A 21,977-nucleotide genomic window follows, 5' to 3' on the forward strand; every position below is an offset into this window, starting at 1 on the left:
ACAATGCAAAATCTATCATGTGTATATTTTATAAAATAGTATACACTGTCACGTGACACAATTGCACATTAACAGGTCTGACATTATTCATTTTTGTTGCATAGACAGACATTTAACGGCTCCGGGAATTAATACTTGGGTGGAGACAGGAGATTAACCTTCATCTCACTGGCTCATCCTCCTACACTCTCATCTCTCTCCTGATGACCTCCCCCCCATCCCACCCCTCTCCCCCACACTACCGGACACACACGCCACCAGGCCCGCCTGCCTCTTAACCATGTACTGCCGATGTGACGTCTGCCACCAAGCAAAGAGGAAAAACAGCAGAGAAAGAAAGAGAGCGAGAGGGAGAGGGGAGAGCGAGGGGGAGAGGGAGGGGGAGACACAGAAAGGCGTAGAGATGCTCTGCAGCTAAGCAGAGTGTGTGATGGTAATGGAGAGAGCGCAGTGCTTGTCTTGCACGATCTCACAAGTGCTGATCTGTCTTTCTCCTCCGTAATTGCTGACATTTTGTCAGAGCCACTGTAATTATCATATTACTACAGTAATTATTACTGTTCGGAGCACCAGGCTTCCAGCGCTGTGGATCTCTAGCTGCTCAGTGGAAGTCATGGATGCTGTGGGAGGCTGAACAGACACCAGCGTGAAGCTACACTAAAACATAACTGCTGCTACTCGCTGATCCTGTCTTTAAAAAAAATATCCAGGATAAAAAAATACTTTTTTCATAAAGAAAAAAGGATTTCTGTACTAAGAAGGATTTACAAGAAGAGTTGGAGCATCATGCACGGGGGTACAGGACTACAGCCAGCATCCCCAAGCCCCCTGGACCTGCTCACAGACTCCAGCCTGCAAGATATGTGGTGGCTTTTAGGCTGAAGGGGAGGACAAATAAATAAAACAAAAATAGAAAGCTTTGCTGGAGGTGGGGCTCGTGAGGAGTCAGAGGGACCAGATGCTCCTGGGAATGATGGAGATGTTTCTACTGCAGCTGCTTCTGTTGACTCAGGTGCCACTGGGCTCTGGATTCAGCACTTCTATGTACCAGAGGGCAGAATCTACCAGCCAATCTGGGAATGGGGATCTGGAAGGAACTTCAAAGACCACTGGACTCCCAGGTGTGACCTGGTCAGTGACAGAAGAGCCCACTGCCAGGAGCATCCTGGCCAGCACCCCCACAGTATCTTCTGGGGTCACAGTTCCCACCCACTCCAGAGAGTCAGAGAGGTGGGACACAGACAGCTGGGAAGCAGCAGAGACCTTCCTGTACAGCGGAGACTCCAGCCGGCTGGCCTTGGCCAACTGCACCCAGCGACACCGCCTTCAGGGGTTGAGGGGCTCCCCCAGTGCCAGTCTGCAGCCTTTCCTGCACAGTGCTCTGGACACCCTCACCCATGCTGCAAACTTCCTCAACATGATCTTCCAGGCCAATGACATCCGCGAGTCCAGCGTGCGCGAGGACATCGAATGGTACCACGCGCTGGTGCGCAGCCTCCTGGAGGGTGACCCCAGGATCTACCGTGCTGTGCTGACTTTCGATGCTCAGCCCACCTCATCACGGCCCCAGCTGGTCCTCCAAGCCACTCGCGAGCCAGGCCCTGGGGACATTCTCCTGCAGGACCTGTCCTCTGCCTGGGAGCAGCTGCACACCCTTGCCAATGGCTCGGACTGGTTCACTGCGCTCAAGTTTGCTGAGGGCCCTCCACCTGCCAGCTTCCTGCACAAGCGCATCCTCCGCAATGACCTGCACACTCTGGACACACCCAAGTGGAACCGGGGGGACAGCTACATCATGGACCATCGCCACGTGCACTGGGCAGAAGCCCCCTTCCTGGAGTGCCAGGCAGGCAAGTTTGTTCCTGGCTGGATGCTCTCTCTGTCAACCTCCTTCTACGGCCTGAAGCCTGACCTGAGCCCCGAGTTCAGGTGAGTGACTCTTCTCACAGCCTAGCCTCCTCCTGCATCCCTCCATCTCCCTCCCAGCTCTCTCCTCTGGGGCCACAACCCCTGACTCCTGCAGCAGAGCAGCTGCTTCACTCTGTAACTGTCACAAGTTTGTTAAATAGCGCAGGAGCTGCACTGGGATGGATTGGAAAGACCACATGTTGCTTCCTCTCCCACAGCTGCTTTCCATCCAGAATATAAAACTAAACCAGTCACACACATCGCAGGCTTGGGAAAGATTAGCAGAAACACTGCAAGGTCTTCTTCTGGTTCTACTGTCTGTTCTCTCTGTGGTTTTTCTCTGGCTACCCTTGGTTAGCTATTTCAGCTTCCTACTATGACCTGTTTTTTCTGCTCAAATGGTTCCTTGATATCTGGACTGGCAAATCTTTGCTCAGTATTTATAGTGAAACAGAATTAGACAATATCTGTAGCAAAAAGACAAACAGCTTTTTAAAAATGTCCTCAGACAAAGTCGCTAATGGTGGTGGAGCTTGTGTGTGTGTGTAATACTAACACACTGTAAGGTACACGCAGGAGAAAATATGCTTCCCATAAAGCCTCCATGTAAAACACAGCAGGGTGTGGACGAGCTCTACGTTGCTCTTATTTCTCAAGTCTTCCACAAACACACCACACAAATGCACAGCTCACTACACACACCACATACCCCTGTACATGCACCATGCAGACTGCTTCTGTGCACCACACACACTACACACAAGAACACCACATATGTATGAAACACACACGTACCACAAATGCACTCACCATACACTATGCACATCACATACCCCTCACACATACAACACACATACATGCTCTTCATAAGCATGTACCACACGCGTCATACACACACAACCACACAGTGCATATTACACAAACGCCAAACACACAAACATACACCAAACATACACTCAGTTCACACGCATGCGTAACGCACACACACTTCCCACTCATTGTTCTCTAATTGCAAAATAAAAATAAAAAATCTGCAGAGATTTTAAATTAAATGAGTTGTTGAATGTCTTGATTCTGTCTGTCATAGAGGGTGAGGATACCTTCATTCAGAACTTACGCTAAAAGATTTTTAATCGATATAGGTTTTCTGTTTTAATGCATTTTAGGATGCTGAACATCATTGTGTTGAACAGTATTGTTCTGAACAGCATAAAGTAGAGATTTTAAGACTACTCCTTCATTTCACAAGAGAAAAATTGTAAACTCTTTGAAAATGAACATGGAAAATCATGTAAGCAATGCTAGCAATGGGCAGCACACTCTGGAGCTGCCTGCTCTTGGCTGTTCAGAGTACTTTACTCAGTGTCATAGAAAATGCTGAACAGTTCCAGCCTTGCTCTTGGAAGTGAAATATCACAGCTCTACAGTATGGACTCAAGGTATGCAAATGACCTTACCCTGTAATCCCAGGGTATATCTGACATTTTGTAGCTCAACAAAGGGTATGTTGTTTGTGTTTAATGAATGAGCTCCTGTAAATCTTTTACATTTTCACACTTACACCTACTCACCTGTTCCATTTCACTGATGTCCAGTTTCTGCATTGTTAGCCATCATGTCAGAGCTCTTGATACTGAAGAAAAGAACATTATTCTTTGCATATGCATATACATCATTATTTTTATTGTCTGTTACCAATTATTGTAAATCCACAATAGTTCTCCATTGCTGTGTTAGCTGTTCTCTGTCTGTTCTGTAGTTCACTCTGTTGTGTTGGGTTACAGACCCTGAATATTTGTTTCCAATGGATTGTTACCTGTCCATCAGGGGAGCATGAGTAGAGCTTGGCGTACCTACCTGGCACTCATGGTGTCGCAGTTAGTCATGTAACTTAATCTGGTCTCTAAGTGTGACTCAGCCTTTTATGTTTGCTGTTTTTACAGCTTGATTTTTCTTAAAGCCCAATTTGATAAATTCAGCAGTGAGTCCTCTTCCTCTGTTGTGACTGTTTCTTTTGTAAATATTTTCTGAAGTGGGACACTTTATGAAATGGGCACTTGTTTAACAGCTCATGTTTTTAATTCCTTTGCAGTTCATTATGTGGCTGATGACAGCCCCTGGGCTTACAGCAAGGTGATTCAGTCACAGCTCACCAAGCACATGTAGGTACTGCACTGCTCAGGGTATCAGAGAGCTGTTTGTGAATTGAATCTTAGAATGATATCAAAGGCAGTCTGAATCTTGGGACCTAGTGCAGCTGGAAGGTGGTTTTGTGCTGTCAGTCTGCATGTGATAAGAACAGCAACCTTTCTCCTCTGATATTGCAGCATTTGCTCATTGAAATCAAAACTGCAAATGCATGACATTTTCAAGTTTCGGGTTTATGGTTATATGTACCTGAGTGCAATGAAATGCTTACTTGCGTGTTTCCTCACATGACAAATGACACAACAAATAACAACACAATTGTTGAAGACAAGAACATAAAACTACATAGGGGAAAGTATCAGTGAAAATACAGAAAATCGGTATGCATAAACTTACATTAAGCAGCAAGATTAGATTAGTATTACAAGAGATTAGTGTGTACAATTGCAACAGTACACATTAGAAGGGTGAAGACTCAGATATTGACAGATATTGTACATTTGAGAACAAAATCCAGAGTAATACCATTAGTGTATCTCAATTAAACAACAACCATTAATTTCCCATTCTAATTTCCTTTCTCATGGGAATATAATATAGCACCTGGACACGATGGATGACTTCATCAGAAATAGCACCTATTCCTCCATTGATTTCTCAGGGCTTGCAGGCCAGCATGGCTGACAGTGTCTTGTGCAGCACGTCTGGGAGGCAGAGACAGGGAGGAGAAGACCCAGACAGTCTGAAGGAGACTTGCCTGCTGCCTTGGTTGTATAATGGATCTCATATAAAAAAAATCTGACGTCAAGGATGTGAACTATTTCAGACTTATTATCCTGAGTCCTAATGTCAGATCTTATTATCTTGCAGTCTTGTCTGAAGGAATAAGACAGATAATCTCTGTGTGACAATCATCAAGAAAAAGCAAAAAATGAACTGATGAAGTGTTTGTGTCTGCCACATTTTGTATTGTTTATTTTGTAAGAGTTTATTATGGCTGGGGTTGGTATCTTTGCACATTTCTGAGTGAAGTACTTATCTTTAACACTTAAAATGAACAACTCCTGGCATTTAAGTAGTTTCATCCCTAGCGATCCCAAAGTGCTTAACACATGTGAAGGGAGCTTCCTTATCCTCCAGTGAAGTGCTGTTTCATCTGAACGACATGCAGAGGCCATTCTGCACCAGCAGCCTGAGTCTGAGAAAGAAGTGAGAAATTACTTCATCGGTTGAATTAGGGGTAGGCCAGACTGAGAGACTCAGACTGGAGTTTAGCCAGGACCCTGGAAATAACCCCCCTGCACATACTAAATGTGCTGTGGGATCTGTAATGACCAATCAGCCAGAGTCTTGATTGAATGTCTCGGTCAAGAGCCTCCTTCAGTACAGAAACCCCAGTACCCACAGTCACCACACTGGGCCAACATTTTGGAAATTCAGATTCTGAGGAAAGGTATTTTTGCAAGTGCTGCCTTTGGAGTAGCCTTTGGTCGATTCCGCAAACTCCAATGTGAAAGGTGGTAGAATTATTATTAAATTGTCTCATTTATTCAGAGCAAATTCTCTTATACCCCTTTACACTTCTGAGCATTTTACTGGAACAATCTGTTTGAAACACCTTTATTCAAGAGTGAAACTGGAAAGCGTCACCTGGCATTAGAAACACATACACATCTTGACTCTCCAGTTTTCCTCACTGCTGTTGTGTTTAACACTGATTCTCATTGTTTGCACAAGTACAGTTGGCATCCAATCCTGTTCACACTTCCTCTTCCACACAGGCGCTAATTACAACCAAGAGCTCCTTTGCTGCTGACTCGCATGTGTGTGTGTCTACATGACCCCCTGCGCACAGACTCTGGGATCCCTCTGGAGCCCCTGGACCAGCAGAGCCACAGTGTACCAGGCCGTACAGCTTCCTTTACATAAAAAGCTGCCTTAGATCAAGAGACCTGCTGACTCAAGTCAATTTATTCATTGATTACTTCAGATGGGCGAACAATGATCTCTGGTTGTACAGGGCTGTGGGAGGTTAGGAACTGTGAAAGATGGTTGTGTTTTGTACTCACTCTCCTCTCTGCTATATTTATCTGTGTGATGCTATATGAGATTAGACAAATTCTTATTTTTTCTGTAAAGTCCTCTGCGACACCACTTCTAACAGGCTTTGGTAAATATGCTTTGGTTAGTATTCTCTGGCATCGGGTTTCTCAAGTTAAATCTACTCTGGGATCAGAATTGTCTGGAGAAGATATTTTCTTGGGTTGTTATTCTCTGATTTCTGTATTCTCTGGTGTCTGGTATCAAATGGTATCTGATACCCTGTGGTGACATTATTTTCCAATATCAGTGTCCATTGGAGTCAGACCATCACACCATAGATATAAGGATATCCATATTTTTATTTTAAGCATCTGCTATAGTCTGCCTACAAGAGAATACATGTCAAATGAAGAAAAACCACTTTAGAATAATGTGGTATAGCTGTTTAAGAGTGTCTGACATGATCTAAAAGCAAATGCAACACAGTAGTAGTTCCTAGTGTTTTCTTTTCTATTTGACCTGGACGTGCAAAGTCTAGAGAACTGAGGGGGAGGGGGGCAGAGTGCTGTGCAGGGCCTGACTGATGCCAGTCTGTCTTCCATGCCAGGGGTGTGATCCGTGTGGATGTCAATCTGCAGAGCTTCGATGTGGACCAGTGTGCAGTGGGCGAGGACTGGTTTTCCAACACACACCAGTGCAATCGCACCAGCATGGAGGTCAGGTCTTTTCTGCTTGAAGTGGGGTTGTAAAACATTTCCTTCACTACAGCCCTGCTGTATAGCTGTTTCTGAGGCCTGCAAATACTATACACTGACATTTTACCTATACGATTCTTGCCTCTGTCAAAGTCTCTTTTATCATGTCACCAAGATCACGTCACCTTGGGATACCTACTAGTTATCCTAACCTTTACCCTAAACCCAACCCTTTAACCTGACTATAACAACCTCACCCTCTCCTGGACTGTACCTTAACCCTTCTCTTAATCCCTGACTTTTACTCCCACCGAAAAGCAATGCCCAGATGCAATACCTTGGCTCACACTATCAATAAATCAATAATTTTCCATTCTCTTTGAACAACACTTTGGGAAGCTATACCAGGATTCAGGGGACACCTGACAGACTCAGACATCTATAGTGTTGGCCTGCCCGCACCAGAGCAGCTTACTATTTAAAGGTTACGTGGTGGATGGGATAATCTGGGGGATTATGCTCATAATCCAGTGGTTGTGACATAGTTTGCCAGAAAACTGTGCTGCTGCTGCAGCTGTGTGCCAGCCAGCCCGCCCCTGCCTGACAGATGTGAGGCTGGGTGCTGGCACAGGTACTTCTCAGTGCGGCAGGTTTTTCTCACTGTTCTGAAAGGTCAAACATTCACAAGCAGATAGCAGGAGAAAAGATAAAGGTAGGAAACATGTGGATAAATAAAACAAACATTAGTCTCGATGCAAGATTCCTAACAGCTATGTGGGAAAATAGTTATTTTTGAATGATAACCAGAGAGTAGAAATGTAGTCTAAGTGTGTCTTTGACCACTTCTTAATGCAGTGTTTCTAAACAGTGAGAGCTCCACCCTGACTGCTTGATCTATATGGTGGATTTCCTGGGGAAAGGCATAATGCTCTTTTCAGGGCATTAGATGTCCATTTAGGTTTTAGGATGGATTTACACATTGAGCCTCTGCTGTTCAGTTTTAATATGGAGCAGTGTGGAGTTGATTCTAAAGTAATTTAAGATATTTGTGCTACCTGTGAATGGGACAGCGTGAACATCAGACAGTGCTGGGTTTAGGCCTGTCTCCTCTTCCTCCACAGTGCCAGGCCCTGACAGGACAAGGGTTCCGTCTGGGGCAGTACCAGTGTCGCTGCAGAGAGGGCTACTACAGCTCCACAGGACAGGACTCACGTAAGACTCCGCACCCCTAACAGGCCTTTCCGGTCCAGACCGTACGCAGGAACACAGACAAGTGGTGCCGCAGACCACAGAGCTGCAGGTTGAGTGGGATGTGTGAGATATACTCAAGGTAAAAGATAGAGTGTTACAGAGGAGACAATATTTCATTGATAGCATTATCGTATAAAACAAAGAGAATCAATATTTGTACCAAACCTGCAGCAGCGTTACTGCCTTTAATGATTCTGTATGTTTGTGAAATAGTGTGAGAAGAGCACTTAAAGTTTCTTTCTGTTTCTGCCCGTCTTGCCCCTGGGTGTGAGACAGGTGGCGAGGAGCCAGGCAACAGCAGCCGCGTGTCTGCGGACGGGCGCCCCCAGATGCCTGTGTGCCTGCCCTGCTGGCCAGGCTGCCTGCGCTGTGAGGACGGCTCCCCCTGCAGTGTGCAAGAGGACTGGCTCCTGAGGGCCGCAGTGCTGGCAGTGCAGGCCTTCTTCATGCTCCTCATCTTCATCAGCATGCTGGTGGCGTACGAGTTCCGCCATAGCAAAGTAAACATCTTGTATCCCTGTATCCCTGTATCCATGCTCCTGTCTCCGCTTATCCTTGTATCCCTGCTCCTCTGCCTCAACTTATTCCAGTATTCCTACTCCTGTCTCCACTTATCCCTGTATCCCCGCTCTTCTGCATCAAAAGCCATTCTCCCACTGCACAGAGTGGACAGGGGGGGGGTCTGATCTCAGCAGCAGCAGTCACCAGTGGCATTTCGGGTCTGTGTTTAAGGCGTGGCTGGCTTTTCATTCAGACAGACTATGACAAGTGCAGGAAATTGTGCAGTATGTCTTTTGCCAGAAATATGAGTGTTATTCTGACCAGCTCTCATTGTGAAGGATACATGACATTGTCTGAAAACCAAAACCGAGATCTAGCTGTCTGAGAACAGAACAAGCTGAGGGTTTGTAGAGAATTGTACCCAGCACACACACGATGGCTTCCCTCCAGAAGGAGCTGGACTGAACCCCGAATTCATCTGGATGCTTTTATGTTTTAACTTACATACTGAGATTCTTCTGCATTAGAAATTATGTTATGTGTTAAGTAAAAGTTATTTAAAAAAGTTATTTTACTTAATAACTTAAATAGACAGTGTAAGGAAAAATGTAATATTCTACATGCAAGCAGTTACAGAGCAAATATTTTGATGTTGACCCTTCAGTTCTGAAAACTCAGCTACATGTACTTTTATTCTCATAATCATAATAATAATTGCTTACACTTATATAGCGCTTTTCTGGACACTCCACTCAAAGCGCTTTACAGGTAATGGGGATCCCCTCCACCACCACCAGTGTGCAGCCCCACCTGGATGATGCGACGGCAGCCATAGTGCGCCAGAACGCTCACCACACACCAGCTATCAGTGGGGAGGAGAGCAGAGTAATGAAGCCAGTTCATAGATGGGGATTATTAGGAGGCCATGATTGGTAAGGGACAATAGGAAATTTGGCCAGGATGCCGGGGTTACTCTTTTTGAGAAATGCCCTGGGATTTTTAATGACCACAGAGAGTTAGGACCTTGGTTTTATGTCTCATCCGAAGGACGGAACCTGTTTACAGTATAGTGTCCCCATCACTTTACTGGGGCATTAGGACCCACATGGACCTCAGGGTGAGCGCCCCCTGCTGGCCCCACTAACACCTCTTCCAGCAGCAACCTTAGTGTTTCCCACGAGGTCTCCCATCCAGGTACAGACCAGCTTCAGTGGGTTGCCAGTTGTGAGTTGCAGAGTGATATGGCTGCCGTCAACATGGTGTTATAAAATACAAAACTGACTGAAAATATGTAGCATAGTTTGATTGTTTATTTAGTCATTTTATGGATTGCCCAGCTGCTGTGTGGGATGCTTGCGGATGCTGTGTGCTGTAAGTAAGATCATCACTGCACTACCTGCATAGTGGGAGGCAGCAGAGAGGTGAGATCAGACCTGAAATTTCTCTGCAGAGGAGGTGGATGAAAGCAGACATACTAAAATACGGTACTGCTGTTAAACACTGTTCTGCCTCGTCTGAGGCTGATGGTAAGAGGGAGCCTTGCACATACTGTGACTAACAGCTCTCCTCTCTCTGTCTCTATCTCCTTCCACCCACAGAGGATTCGTGCCTCAGGCCTGCTGCTGCTGGAGACCATCCTGTTTGGCTCACTGCTCCTCTACTTCCCCGTGAGTCTGGGCTCACTCCTCTGGGGCAGCTCTTATCAGGCCTCTGCTGCTCTGCACTGCTGCCAAGTTGCCTAGAGGAGAGAGCAGATCTGGAACATGAGCAGACAGCAAGAGATGGTGCTGTGTGGGCAGGAGCTGCTGTCAGGGCTCTGTGATAGCGAGCAGGAGCCACAGTCAAGAGCACTGGGCCAGATTCTCTCTCTTGATTTCCCCTGGTGTCACACTCTGCACAGAGGAATTAAAAGGCTGGCAGTGTCTGAGATGAACTAAGCATCTCTAATAAAGCAGCAGCACCCTTGGAGGGCTCCTGTTGGGAGCAAGTCACACGCCCTGAGGGGCTGTAGAGAGAGGGCTTCTGGGCTGAGTGTCCAGGAGTGTCCACTCTGGGCAGAGTGCAGGATCCCTCTCCACAAGTCCAGGAGAGAAAAATCCACCTAGTAAAGCACGAATACACCTGATCCAGTACTGGTTCTCACTACAGTCATTGCTGCTCTTCAAAAAGAAGAAGCTCAGAAACAGCAACAGAGAAACTGAGCAAACAGGTAGTCGTGTTCTCACAGCACGAAGAAGACAGAGAACAACTTAGCAGTCAATTGAGAAGTAAAGAATATCAAGTGACTGGATTTCAGAAAACAATATTTAAATAATAAGCACAAAACAACTTAGATGAATAGCTAGAATCCAAACAGTCTGAGTTTATTGAATTTAAACAAAGATTTGCTGTGTAACATCTATAAACTATAGGTAGCTAGAATGGAAGATGTTTCATATCACCCGCCAACATGTAGTTATTTGGGCTCATGCAGCACTTAAGTGAACAATCAAAGAAATGGTAACGAAACAGAACGATCACGTCAGAGAGAACTGATGAGTCTGCACCAAGCAGGAGCCCGCGCTGCAGCTGGACCAGTGGGCTCCCTGCTGCTAGCCTGCCAACAGCCTCTCTTTGTACTGGACCACCTGGCCTTTGCACTGCTCCTCCCAGGCTCACAGAGGCACCTGGATAAAAAGACAGAGACGTGACATTTCCTCAGATCCCCGCAGGAGCAGCTCCAGGGAGAGCAGCTTCCTCTTTTTCAGCCCTTTGATCCCGTCTATTTTCCTCTTGGTGCCACCCTCCTGGAAACACAAACAGAGGAGCAAGACAGACAGAGGAGACACACTGTCGCTCTTGCTGTGCCACCTGAGACAGAAGCACAAACGCTCTCTCACACAGTGCAGAATCCAGAGCACACAGAGCAGCTGCACAGTCATCTCCTACTCCCCAAACACCACACTGCGAGGCTAAATATTCAGCATTCAAATAGCAGAACAGATATTCAGAGACTCTTCAAGACTTCACAAGAGAGATCAGAAATCCTGTTTTATTATAATTGTTATTGTTATTATTATTAGGGATGTGTGTCAGAATAAGATGGCTACATCCTGAAATGCCCGCTAAACTGAGATTAAACCTCATGCATTGCAAAACTACATTTTCTCCACTGCAGATGACATAATGAAAACAGGAACATCTGTGATTCGTTTGCAGACTGGACTTGCCTCTGAGCATAGCAGTGAGCAGTGCACTGTCACAACTCCTATGCAATTAGGGCCTTTAGTTACTTGATTTAATTATTCCATTCAATTTAATTAATTTGTCACAAAGACCTTCTTTCCTAGGTTTTTAAGCAGCTTTACAATAAACAAGATATTATCTTCAGCACCAGGGTTAATTAAGTGAGGATTAATTCAGTGTCATGGCATGAAATAGAAGTGCCAGAGTACTACCCTTGGACCTATAAAATGTAGCAGATCTAGAGTTTCAGATCCCTGGTTTTCAGAAATAAGCTTTTTGTATCTTGGAAGAATACATGCTTGGCTGTTCTGATTGAAGCATGTAACAGCTGGGTTCTGGAACCGACCTCAATGACCTCACCTCCTTCTGTGCCTTCATCTGCAGGTGTTTATCCTGTATTTCAAGCCCAGTACTTTCCGCTGTATCCTGATGCGCTGGGTCCGACTGCTGGGCTTTGCGATCGTCTATGGAACAGTCACGCTCAAGATGTACAGGTCTGGACCCTTCTGTGCTGGGAGGCGGGGGGGGGGGGCGATACTGTGTACTGGCTGTGCTAAGCACTGTAGCTCATGTCATTGCCAGTGGTGCCTGTGAGAAGAGACCATGCTTCTGAACAAAACAGTTCAGAATAATAATAATAATAATAATTGCTTACACTTATATAGTGCTTTTCTGGACATTCCACTCAAAGCGCTTTACAGCTAATGGGGATCCCCTCCACCCCCACCAGTGTGCAGCCCCACCTGGATGATGCAACGGCAGCCATAGTGCACCAGAACGCTCACCACACATCAGCTATCAGTGGGGAGGAGAGCAGAGTAATGAAGCCAGTTCATAGATGGTGATTATTAGGAGGCCATGATTGGTCTGAGCCAATGGGAAATTTGGCCCAGACACTGGGGTAACACCCCTACTATTTTCGAGAGACACCCTGGGATTTTTAATGACCACAGAGAGTCAGGACCTCAGTTTTACGTCTCAGCCGACAGACGGTGCCTGTTTACAGTATAGTGTCCCTGGCACTGGGGCATTAGGACCCAACTGGACCACAGGGCGAGTGGCCCCTGCTGGCCCCACTAACACCTCTTCCAGCAGCAACCTTAGTTTTTCCCAGGAGGTCTCCCATCCAGGTACTAACCAGGCTCACGCCAGCTTAACTTCAGTGGGTTTCCAGTTGTGAGTTGCAGGGTGATATGGCTGCTGGCCATAGCATTAAAAGAATAAAGGTTGTCATGGCAGTGAGGTTTGATTCTATAATATCATTGCTAAAGATTACAAGCAATGTAACTCCTGCATTGGTGTCATTTGGAATACGCAGTGAATTTTAAAATATTGTTGCTTTTAAGCGCTTGACTGGATGAGCTCCTGATTACTTGCAATCTCCTTCTACATCTCCAGCTTCCAGCATTTCCTAGACTCTGGCCTTATTCTATCCCAAATATGAGGTGGCCAAGTCTGGTGGACTGTTCATTTATCCTGTTGCTCCTAGACTGAAGAATGTTTATTCAGCATGTTAGATCCTGCTAGACTATTGCCATCAAATGTGCTCACCATATTGGCGACTTCAGGATCATTTGTAGTGAACGAATATATCTTCTTTCCAATGTTTCAAAACTGTTTTCATAAAGCGCACACTGCTGTCATGACCTCTGTCTGTTGATTGATTGAATCAACTGAATGATAAGGCCTCTGCTTCATATCCTTGACTAGGCACAGCAGTGCTGGGTGTCAGTGCTCTGTTAGTACTGGTTTGCCTGTCTGTGATCAGCTGATCACACCCTTCCCCTGTTGTCTGATGTAGGAAGCAGAGAAGGGTTGTACTTGTGTGACAGTCTGTGTGTCAGCAGGGTTCTCAAGGTGTTCCTGTCGCGCACTGCTCAACGCGTCCCCTACATGACCAGTGTGCGTGTGCTGAGGATGCTGGGAGTCATTGTGTTACCAGTTACCTGGTTCCTGGCCGCCTGGACAGCCAGCGCTCTGCAGAACATGGACCGCAATGTGCCCATGCTGGTGAACTCGCGGACCCAGGAGGGGCTGAGCTTCAGTGTGTGTGACCTCGACCGCTGGGACTACATGATGGCTGTGGGTGAGTGAAGCCAGGAGTCCGTGAGGAGAGCAAGAATTGCTGGCATTTGGGTACAATGGCTTACGTCTTTCCTTCTCTTCTTAATTCAATGTCAAAGATGCGGCTCTGTCAGACTCAGTCTCTCACTGAATGTGCGTGTGAGTGTGGGTGTGAGGCTTTTATTTAAGAGAAGGCAACTCCTCTCTCTCTCCTTCTCTTTCTCTTTGTCACTGTAAGCAGTATTCAGGAATGCAGTTCGCAACTGTAACGACCTGCCTTTGCCTCTTCCTCTCTCCCAGCGGAGCTGCTGTTCCTCTGCTGGGGCAGTTTCTTGTGTTACGCAGTGCACACAGTGCCCTCGGCCTTCCACGAGCCTCGCTACATGGGCATCGCCATTCACAATGAGATGCTGCTGTCTGCTGCTTTCCACCTGCTCCGGTAACACCCTGCTGCGGCCATGGCTGGAGGGGGGAGGGGTGTAAAGTGACCATACAAGACTTAATAATAATTGCTCACACTTATATAGCTCTTTCCTGGACACTCCACTCGAAGCGTTGTACAGGTAATGGTGATCCCCTTCACCACTACCAGTGTGCAGCCCCACCTGGATGATGCACCAGCTCTCAGTGGGGAGGAGAACATAGTAATGAAGCCAGTTCAGAGATGGGGATTATTAGGAGGCCATGATGGGTAAAGGCCAGGGGGAAATTTGTCCAGGACACCAGGGGTAACACCCCTACTCTTTTCGAGAAACACCTTGGGATTTTAATGACAACAGAGAGTCAGGACCCCTGATTTTTGTCTCATCCGAAGGACAGCGCCATTTAACAGTATAGTTTCCCTGTCACTATACTGGGGCATTAGGCACAGACCACAGGGTGAGCGCCCCCTGCTGGCCTCACTAACAGCTCTTCCAGCAGCAGCCTCAGCTTTCCCAGGGGTCTCCCATCCAGGTATTGCTTAGCTTCACTGGGCTGCCAGTTGTGAGTTTCAGGATGATATGACTGCTGGCAAAGTAATGGGCTTTCTGACCTCAGAAAGCCTTCTAGACAAATACTAAAAGAGCAAAAATTCAATTTTTGCTTGTTAATACAAACGGTTCCAGACACAACCTCAATTCATTTTCACTTAACAGTGAAAATGATTTTAATTGAAATAACAGAACTTACGATGGCTGAGGCAGCCTTGTAGCTGAGGCAAATTCCTGTTAATGTTTTATACTTTCATTCCAAGTCTCCACAGGCGCAGGGTAACCATACTGTCCTGACAATGAGAGCAGTAATTTCTGCTCTCCTGTAATGGTTTTCGGTCATGTGGGACCCCAAGGCTTCGGTGTTGTTGCTGATTTCATTGTGATGAGTGACAGGAGGTCTCTCCTCCATGCAGGTTCATAATGCCCTCGTTGCACCCCGACTGGACGCTGCTGCTGTTTTTTACACACACTCACGTCACCATCACTGTCACTCTGGGTCTGCTCTTCATCCCAAAGGTAAGGGTCTGTCCGCCACCTGTCCTCTCTGCTCCACTGAACGCCTGCTATCCTATCTACTGCTGCACTTTTCTAATGCCCATTAGTACCTCTGCAAAATTGAGGTTACGTGTCTCATAAAATCTTTATATATGCTTACTTCATGCTTCACAAAAATCTTAGAACAAGTCTTGGAGCTCTTATTCTAATGAAAAAATCAGTACCATGAAGTATTGGTGTAATGCACAAGCCTGCGTGTTTCTCTGTGTGGGCCAGTTCCTGCATGCAAGGCGGCCGCTGAGGGAAGAGATCGCAGCGGAAGTGTATGAGGATGAGCTGGACCTGCGGCGCTCCGGCTCCTACTTGAACAGCAGCATCACGTCCGCCTGGAGTGAGCACAGCCTGGACCCAGACGACATCCGGGTAACACTTCCTTCTGCTGCTCTAGCAGGATGGCAGGCCAGGTGTCTGCTAACCTGCGCACAGGGAGCCACAGTGACACCTGGGTTTCATTGCAGCTGAGCTCTGAATCACATCACTGAATTACGTGTATAGTGAATGTTAACCTGCTTCTCAGGCTTACCTGTTACTCAATGATTATTTAAGGAACATATAAATCCTAAAGGACTGAGGCTATCTATATACAAGGGATGCAGACATCTTACCTAAACTCAGCAATCACAATCATCTCCACCTCTTCATGTAAAATATACATTGGATTTCTTTTTTTATCAAATACTTATTACATATACTTTCTTTCAAACTCAATGTTACAGAACCATTTGGTTCATATAGCTTGTTTGATTACATATATTGTACAGACTGTATATAGAGTATATAAAGGAACAAGTAATAGGTTTATTCCATGCTGAAAAAAGAAGAGAAAAAGTTCTTCGGCTTCACGGCCAAAACATTGTGTTTTCTCTCTTCTCTTTTCAGCATGGAATAAACCTATTACTTGTTCCTTTGCAGACTACGCATGCTGACACAGCTATCCATCTGAACTACTATAGAGTACATATACTGTGTATGTAATTTTTTTATATACAATCCCTGAAGTCCATCTGACCACTGGACAATGCATGGTTGACTTGAAGAGCATTAGACTTATTTCCATCACCTTCCCTGGCCAGAACAATCTCTAGATCTTAGTCTTTTGAAAACTGGTTCAGTCTGTCCAGTCCACACACTGTTTCCTTCTTCACACTTCAGCTGATTCTAGGAAATGTATGAGATGGAACAAGACTGTAAATACATCAGATCTTTGGGAAACACAAGCCACAGCCTGTTTAAGGTCTCCCTGCTACTTGCAGAGGTCCAACATTATTTCAATTCAATTTAATTTGATATAGCACCTTTCAAAACAAGGTTGTCCCAAGGCTATCTGATGGGGGTTCAGAATAAGCACTTATTATTATCAAACATTCCTTTAAAATAAGTAGTAAGGAAGAGCTCTGATACTGTCGATACTCCAGACAGCAGACTGATGGCTGTGTGATTTCTGATTCTCCTGCAGGATGAGCTGAAGAAGCTGTATGCCCAGCTGGAAGTCCATAAGACCAAAAAGATGACGGCAAATAACCCCCACCTGCAGAAGAAGCGTAGCTCCCGCAGGGGTCTGGGACGCTCCATCATGAAGCGCATCACCGAGATCCCGGAGTCCATGAGTCGGCAGTGCAGCCGCGAGGACAAGGAGGGCTCGTGGGGCGGAGGTGGGGGCAGCCACCCAGGGTCCTGCAAGAAGAAGGCCTTTGAGTCGAGCAGCTCCAGCATGAAGGTGAAGGAGGACTCCATCAAGCACCGCGTGTTCTCCCTGCGCAAGTCCCACAGCACCTATGACCACGTCCGGGACCACAGGGACCACCACCCACGCTCCGTCGACACCAAGGACCCCTCACTGCTAGACTCTCTCATGAGGAAGAAGCTGGCCAAGAAGGCTTCTGAGCGCTCTGACTCCGAGTCTGTGGATGCTGCTCCTCTTGTTTGCAAGTCTGCCAGCGCTCACAACTTGACAGCAGATAAAAAGCTGCTCCAGCCAAAGCCTACCAAGCTGCAGAAGTCCCTGAGTGTCATCACAGGCAGCAGAGACAGGACCCACCTCCTGCCTAGCAAGACCTGCAGCCTGGAGGACACCTCACAGGACCTGGAGGGTAGCAACACACAGGGAAGGAGTCTTTCCGACTCAGGCTCAGCACTGGAGACGTCGCAGTTGCTACGGTCAGAAGAGATTCTGCCAAGGACAGTTAATGCTCTCCTCAAGGAGAAGTTTGACAAGGCAGAGGTCTGCCCCTGGGAGGTAGAAGACCAGCATCCTGAGGGCAAAACCCAGAAGCACGTCACCTATGCTCTTTCAAAGAACGATACCAACGGAGAAACAGGCAGGCAGCGAAGCACAGTAGATAAGAACGAGATCTGCCCCTGGGACTCCTTTCAGCCTCAGTCCACTGGAGATGTCTGTGCCAGGGAGGGTGAGGGCTTCTCAAGCAAAAGCCAGAAGAAAGAGAATCTAGAGGGTGTCAAAGAAGGTCACACAACTGGAGAGATCTGTCCTTGGGATTTCGAAATGGATGATGTGAAAGCCAGGGCCCCGATTTCGTCCAGCGCCCCAGGCTCTCCTGTTACTAGCCAGGGAAGGAACAAGGAATCCAGGGGCTTTTCCTACAGGGGACCTCCCAGAGGGTTTGGACTTTCCATGAAAGGCCTGGTGGGGCCAGGGAAAGGAAGCTTAAAGGCGAAGGCAAAGAAAAGCACAGAAAAGAAAAAGGAGAAAAAGGAGGAGGCTGGGAAGAGCAAGGAAAAAGGAGCTGATTCCCCTGCAGCTCCCAAAACTGATCCTCAGGCTAATAAATGTAGGCAAAGGACTCCACCTGGTGGGGAGTCTGAGGGACGACTGCAGACAAACAGCAAAACAGTAATTGCACACCCAGGAGACACTCAAACTGCCAGGCCAGCTGCCCCAGTGCACAAAGTCTCTCCCAGTGACACTGAAGCTGGAGTCCAGAATATGATAGGAAAACCAGGTGAATCCCAGGACGCAGTGTGCTCTTGGGAGTCTGAAGAGCCTGGAACAAGCAGCCATGGTACCACAAACGCAGAGGTCTGCACACAAGATACCAGTGCAGACCCTTCCAATCTGAATAAGCAGGAAACTGGTGTCAAGAACAAAAGCCAATTTGAAAGGCAGGAGAGTTCAGTGAAAGATGTTTGCCCATGGGATGTTGATGAAAACAAATCCTTTGTGGTTAAGCAAGAGGCTATCAAATTGTCAGAAGTTGTGTGTCCCTGGGAGCGAGTTGAGCCTGCCAGCATGACAACAATGAGACACAAGAGCAAACTGGCAGAAGTCTGTCCCTGGGAGACTGAGGAAGAGAAACCAAGTCTTCAAAATCAAGAGAGAGAAGTTTCAGAATTGAGGAATCTGGCTGGACAGCATGTACCAGCACTGATGAGCAAGGGTCAAGAGAGCACATGGGCTGACATCTGTCCATGGGATGTGCAAGATGAGAAGCCAGCACTCCAGAGCCAGGTAAACCTCAAAGCCTCTAATAGAGTGTGGGAGAGAGCCGAGGGCCCAGGAAGCAGTACAAAGAGTTCATTGTCAGAGGTTTGTCCTTGGGAGATCGAGGAAGCAAGGACAAATCTTGACAGCAACAAGACTTCCAAGGTCTGTCCGTTAGACATTCCTGAACCAGTGACCAACACCAAAAAACAGTGTGAGAAAACAGCAGTGGCACTAAAAAGCATTGTAGAGGATGTGTCTTCCCTGGATGTGGAGGAACCAGAGGAAATGGCAGAAGACAGAAATAAAAGCACTGGGGCTGTCAAACAAAAGGAACTCCCTGTGCCGGCCAGGCAAGGCAGCAAATGTGAAGATGTCCGGAAACCTCAGTCCAATGGCAAGGCCCCTGGCAGGTCCAGAGAGACAGACTTGGCTCTGTGCCGCAGAGATGCGCTGTGTCCCTGGGAGATGAGGCTGCCCCAGGATGACGACATATCAGACATTCTGCCTAGTGAGGCCATGGACACTCCTGAGGAACAGACTGGCCATGTGGAAAGAGCTGCTGAAGACTGCCCATGTGGATCTGGGACGTCAGAGACAGATGAGCCTACAGACACAGATCCCGTTACACCGAAAAAGGCTGATGTCAGTCCGAGGGAACTGGAGTAAAAATTAACCTTGCCTGCCAGGCCTGGGTCTAGATAGTAATAAGTTTGAACAGAGCTCTGGATTCATATGAAATGCACTTAATTTGTGGAACAAACAACCCGGGTTCTGCTCTATATGCAATACCAATGGACTGCAGACTGGATCTATTGTCACTGCCCACTAGGGTGCTTCTGTTTCTCCCCCCTCAGATGGAAAAAAAGAGATTCTGTCTATTCTGAACACATGGATTCTCATCACAGCTAACTCTTCTAAAGGTCTGGATGTTCTCTCTTATTTCAGTCTGCCTTCAGACATATGTACAGTAATATCATACCCTACTGTAAAAACTTTCAGCAGTAATATAGTCAAGCACTATTTCTCATATTACCTGTAGAGGAAAACATGGTAAAAAGAATGCAGTTAAGAATAGTAACAAATGCAGCAATATTTACCAAGGCAAGGATTAACATTTAGGATATTAATTAGAGTATATTATTCCATCAGTGTAATCTAACAAATGTCTTAAAAAGACAAGATCACTGAGCCATATAAAAAGGGCAAATTAATTTATGAAAAATAAGGCAACAACTGAGAAGCTTTTAATGTGATAATTTGAATCTAAGGAAGCACATTGCTGCAGTGCGCTTCTGTATGTATTAAAGTGTCCTTACCTCCACTGCCAATCTTTTTTTTTGTCACATTCCTCTGCCTGCTGCTATAGAAGCTGAATGAAGCCCCAGCTTCCAATAACTTTGGGAGATATAGCTTTATGTTCTGATTGAGACAGAATATCAGAAATACACCTTTTTCCCCAACTAAATGCACCAAAAAGTAACAAACTAGATAAGTGTATTAAAATGTTCCTAATGACACATCAGGAGCTAATAGAGCTCTGCTTGAGGAAGAAGAATCTATGGGGTTAGCAGTGAAAGGCAGGCCTGTAAGAAAATAAATTCCTGACAGTCCTGCGTAAGAAACTGTTGCAGGAATCTGCGCCGTGAAAGACAGAAGCTGCCGCCTGATTTCATCGGACAGAGATCTGCTCGGACACCAGATCAGTATTGTCAAGTCTTATAATGTTTACGTTCTCAACCAGAAGCATTCCACAGAACTGTGCTTGCCACAGTTCTGCTCTTATTCTGAATGTTTTTCATTTTTATATCTAGCTTAGACATTAGAAATGCCCATTAAACATGGTTTTCTGTAATAATGTAATTATGCATTTCTGACTGCAAGGCTCTAAGGTGGAAAGCTAATAGACTCCAGAGAAATGGTGTACATACTCATGGACGACTGTGACCAAATTCTTTCCATTCATTAAAGCAACCATAGCACCTCTCACTACGACTGTGGATGGGACTATCTTGGAACTTACAGCAACTGTCCTACCCAGCCGGTACTGCGCTTGGGTGACTCCGATAGGCCATAGTAGGGTGATAACTAGCCAGATGGCCTCATGTGAAGAACTCAATCACATGACTCCATTGTAACTTTCACTATTAGCAATGTAACTTTCTCCTTATTACAGTGCATTAACAAACACCACCAGATATTTAATAAAAGAATGTCAGCACATGGACTAAAGTCAAACAATATAATGCAAAATTATCGTATGCAATTGCAATTGTATTGGATATTCATAAACACTACAACAGGGCTGCCTTTGTGAGCAAGCAATGAAGTGAAGTTAAGAAAGCCTGTTTTCTAAGCAGGTGCAGGTAGAAATGTGCTCTATCCACCAATATACATCATGGTTCCAGTATACTGAGCCAAGATTCTTCCCGAAGGGATACATGCTGAATACAGGGTGAATACATGAGCCTTTACAGTACAGTGCCTCCTGTAGGTCAGGGTAGACACATCAGTCAAAGGCTAGCTCTCGTGTATCTCCAAGGCATTTATATAGTAACTCCTCAGATAAGAGTCCAACAAGCATTGTGACATCGGCCCTTGTGTTTTAAGTTCTCATTACTGTGAAGCTGTCCGACCAAGTGTAAGGCTGGAAGTGACCATAATAAAGCAGATGGCCAGGGGAGTGCAGAAACACTCACAAAAAACCCTTCATGGCCTGTAGAAGCGTAACCATCTCCTCGTTCATTAACATGATTGTTTTTGTGAGGTTTCTGGATGTAACTGGCGTTTTTTTGTTTAACGACTCTGTGGTGTGGCATCAAATCATTTTAGTACTTGCATGCAATTCAGATAACCTAAACCATCTCAATCATACTGTCAGTCTCCAGCCAGAAAAGGCAGGTGTGAGTAGGAAAGGTCTTTTCTCGCATTACTTCTTCTGAAATTGTTTATCCTCACTACCAAGCTTGTGGGCGCAGCACTGACAGCGTGCTTGACCACAGAGAGAATGACACCTCCTTTGTGCACACAGCTTCCCATCTATCCTGTACTGTGCTCCAGCTCCTCTTATACTGTATGTCTGGTTTCATACTGTAAAAGAATTGGGGTATATTTGTAAAAAAATTAATAAAAATGTAAAAATTCTTCCAAGTGTAACAAGTAAATGTACTCTAA

General features: G+C 46.1%; 1 protein-coding gene and 1 non-coding gene across 2 annotated transcripts; one reads left to right on the forward strand and one right to left on the reverse strand.

Annotated features, from left to right (window-relative positions):
- The first annotated feature begins 388 nt into the window (after positions 1–388).
- gpr179 (G protein-coupled receptor 179) lies at positions 389–21,947 on the forward strand. Its single transcript, XM_015362373.2, has 11 exons — positions 389–1,929; positions 6,707–6,815; positions 7,916–8,006; positions 8,322–8,545; positions 10,145–10,213; positions 12,156–12,265; positions 13,619–13,857; positions 14,136–14,274; positions 15,223–15,325; positions 15,581–15,727; positions 16,821–21,947. Exons 1-11 carry the CDS (start codon positions 959–961, stop codon positions 19,470–19,472), a joined length of 4,854 nt encoding a protein of 1,617 aa, XP_015217859.1. The 5' UTR covers positions 389–958; the 3' UTR covers positions 19,473–21,947.
- On the reverse strand, positions 14,855–14,910 carry LOC138225523 (U7 small nuclear RNA). The gene has a single exon (XR_011183961.1). It is a non-coding gene; the product is annotated as a U7 small nuclear RNA (small nuclear RNA).
- Positions 21,948–21,977: the final 30 nt, after the last annotated feature.

The sequence above is a fragment of the Lepisosteus oculatus genome, chromosome 28 (genome assembly GCF_040954835.1).
Source record: "Lepisosteus oculatus isolate fLepOcu1 chromosome 28, fLepOcu1.hap2, whole genome shotgun sequence".
NCBI classification, from domain to species: domain Eukaryota; kingdom Metazoa; phylum Chordata; class Actinopteri; order Semionotiformes; family Lepisosteidae; genus Lepisosteus; species Lepisosteus oculatus.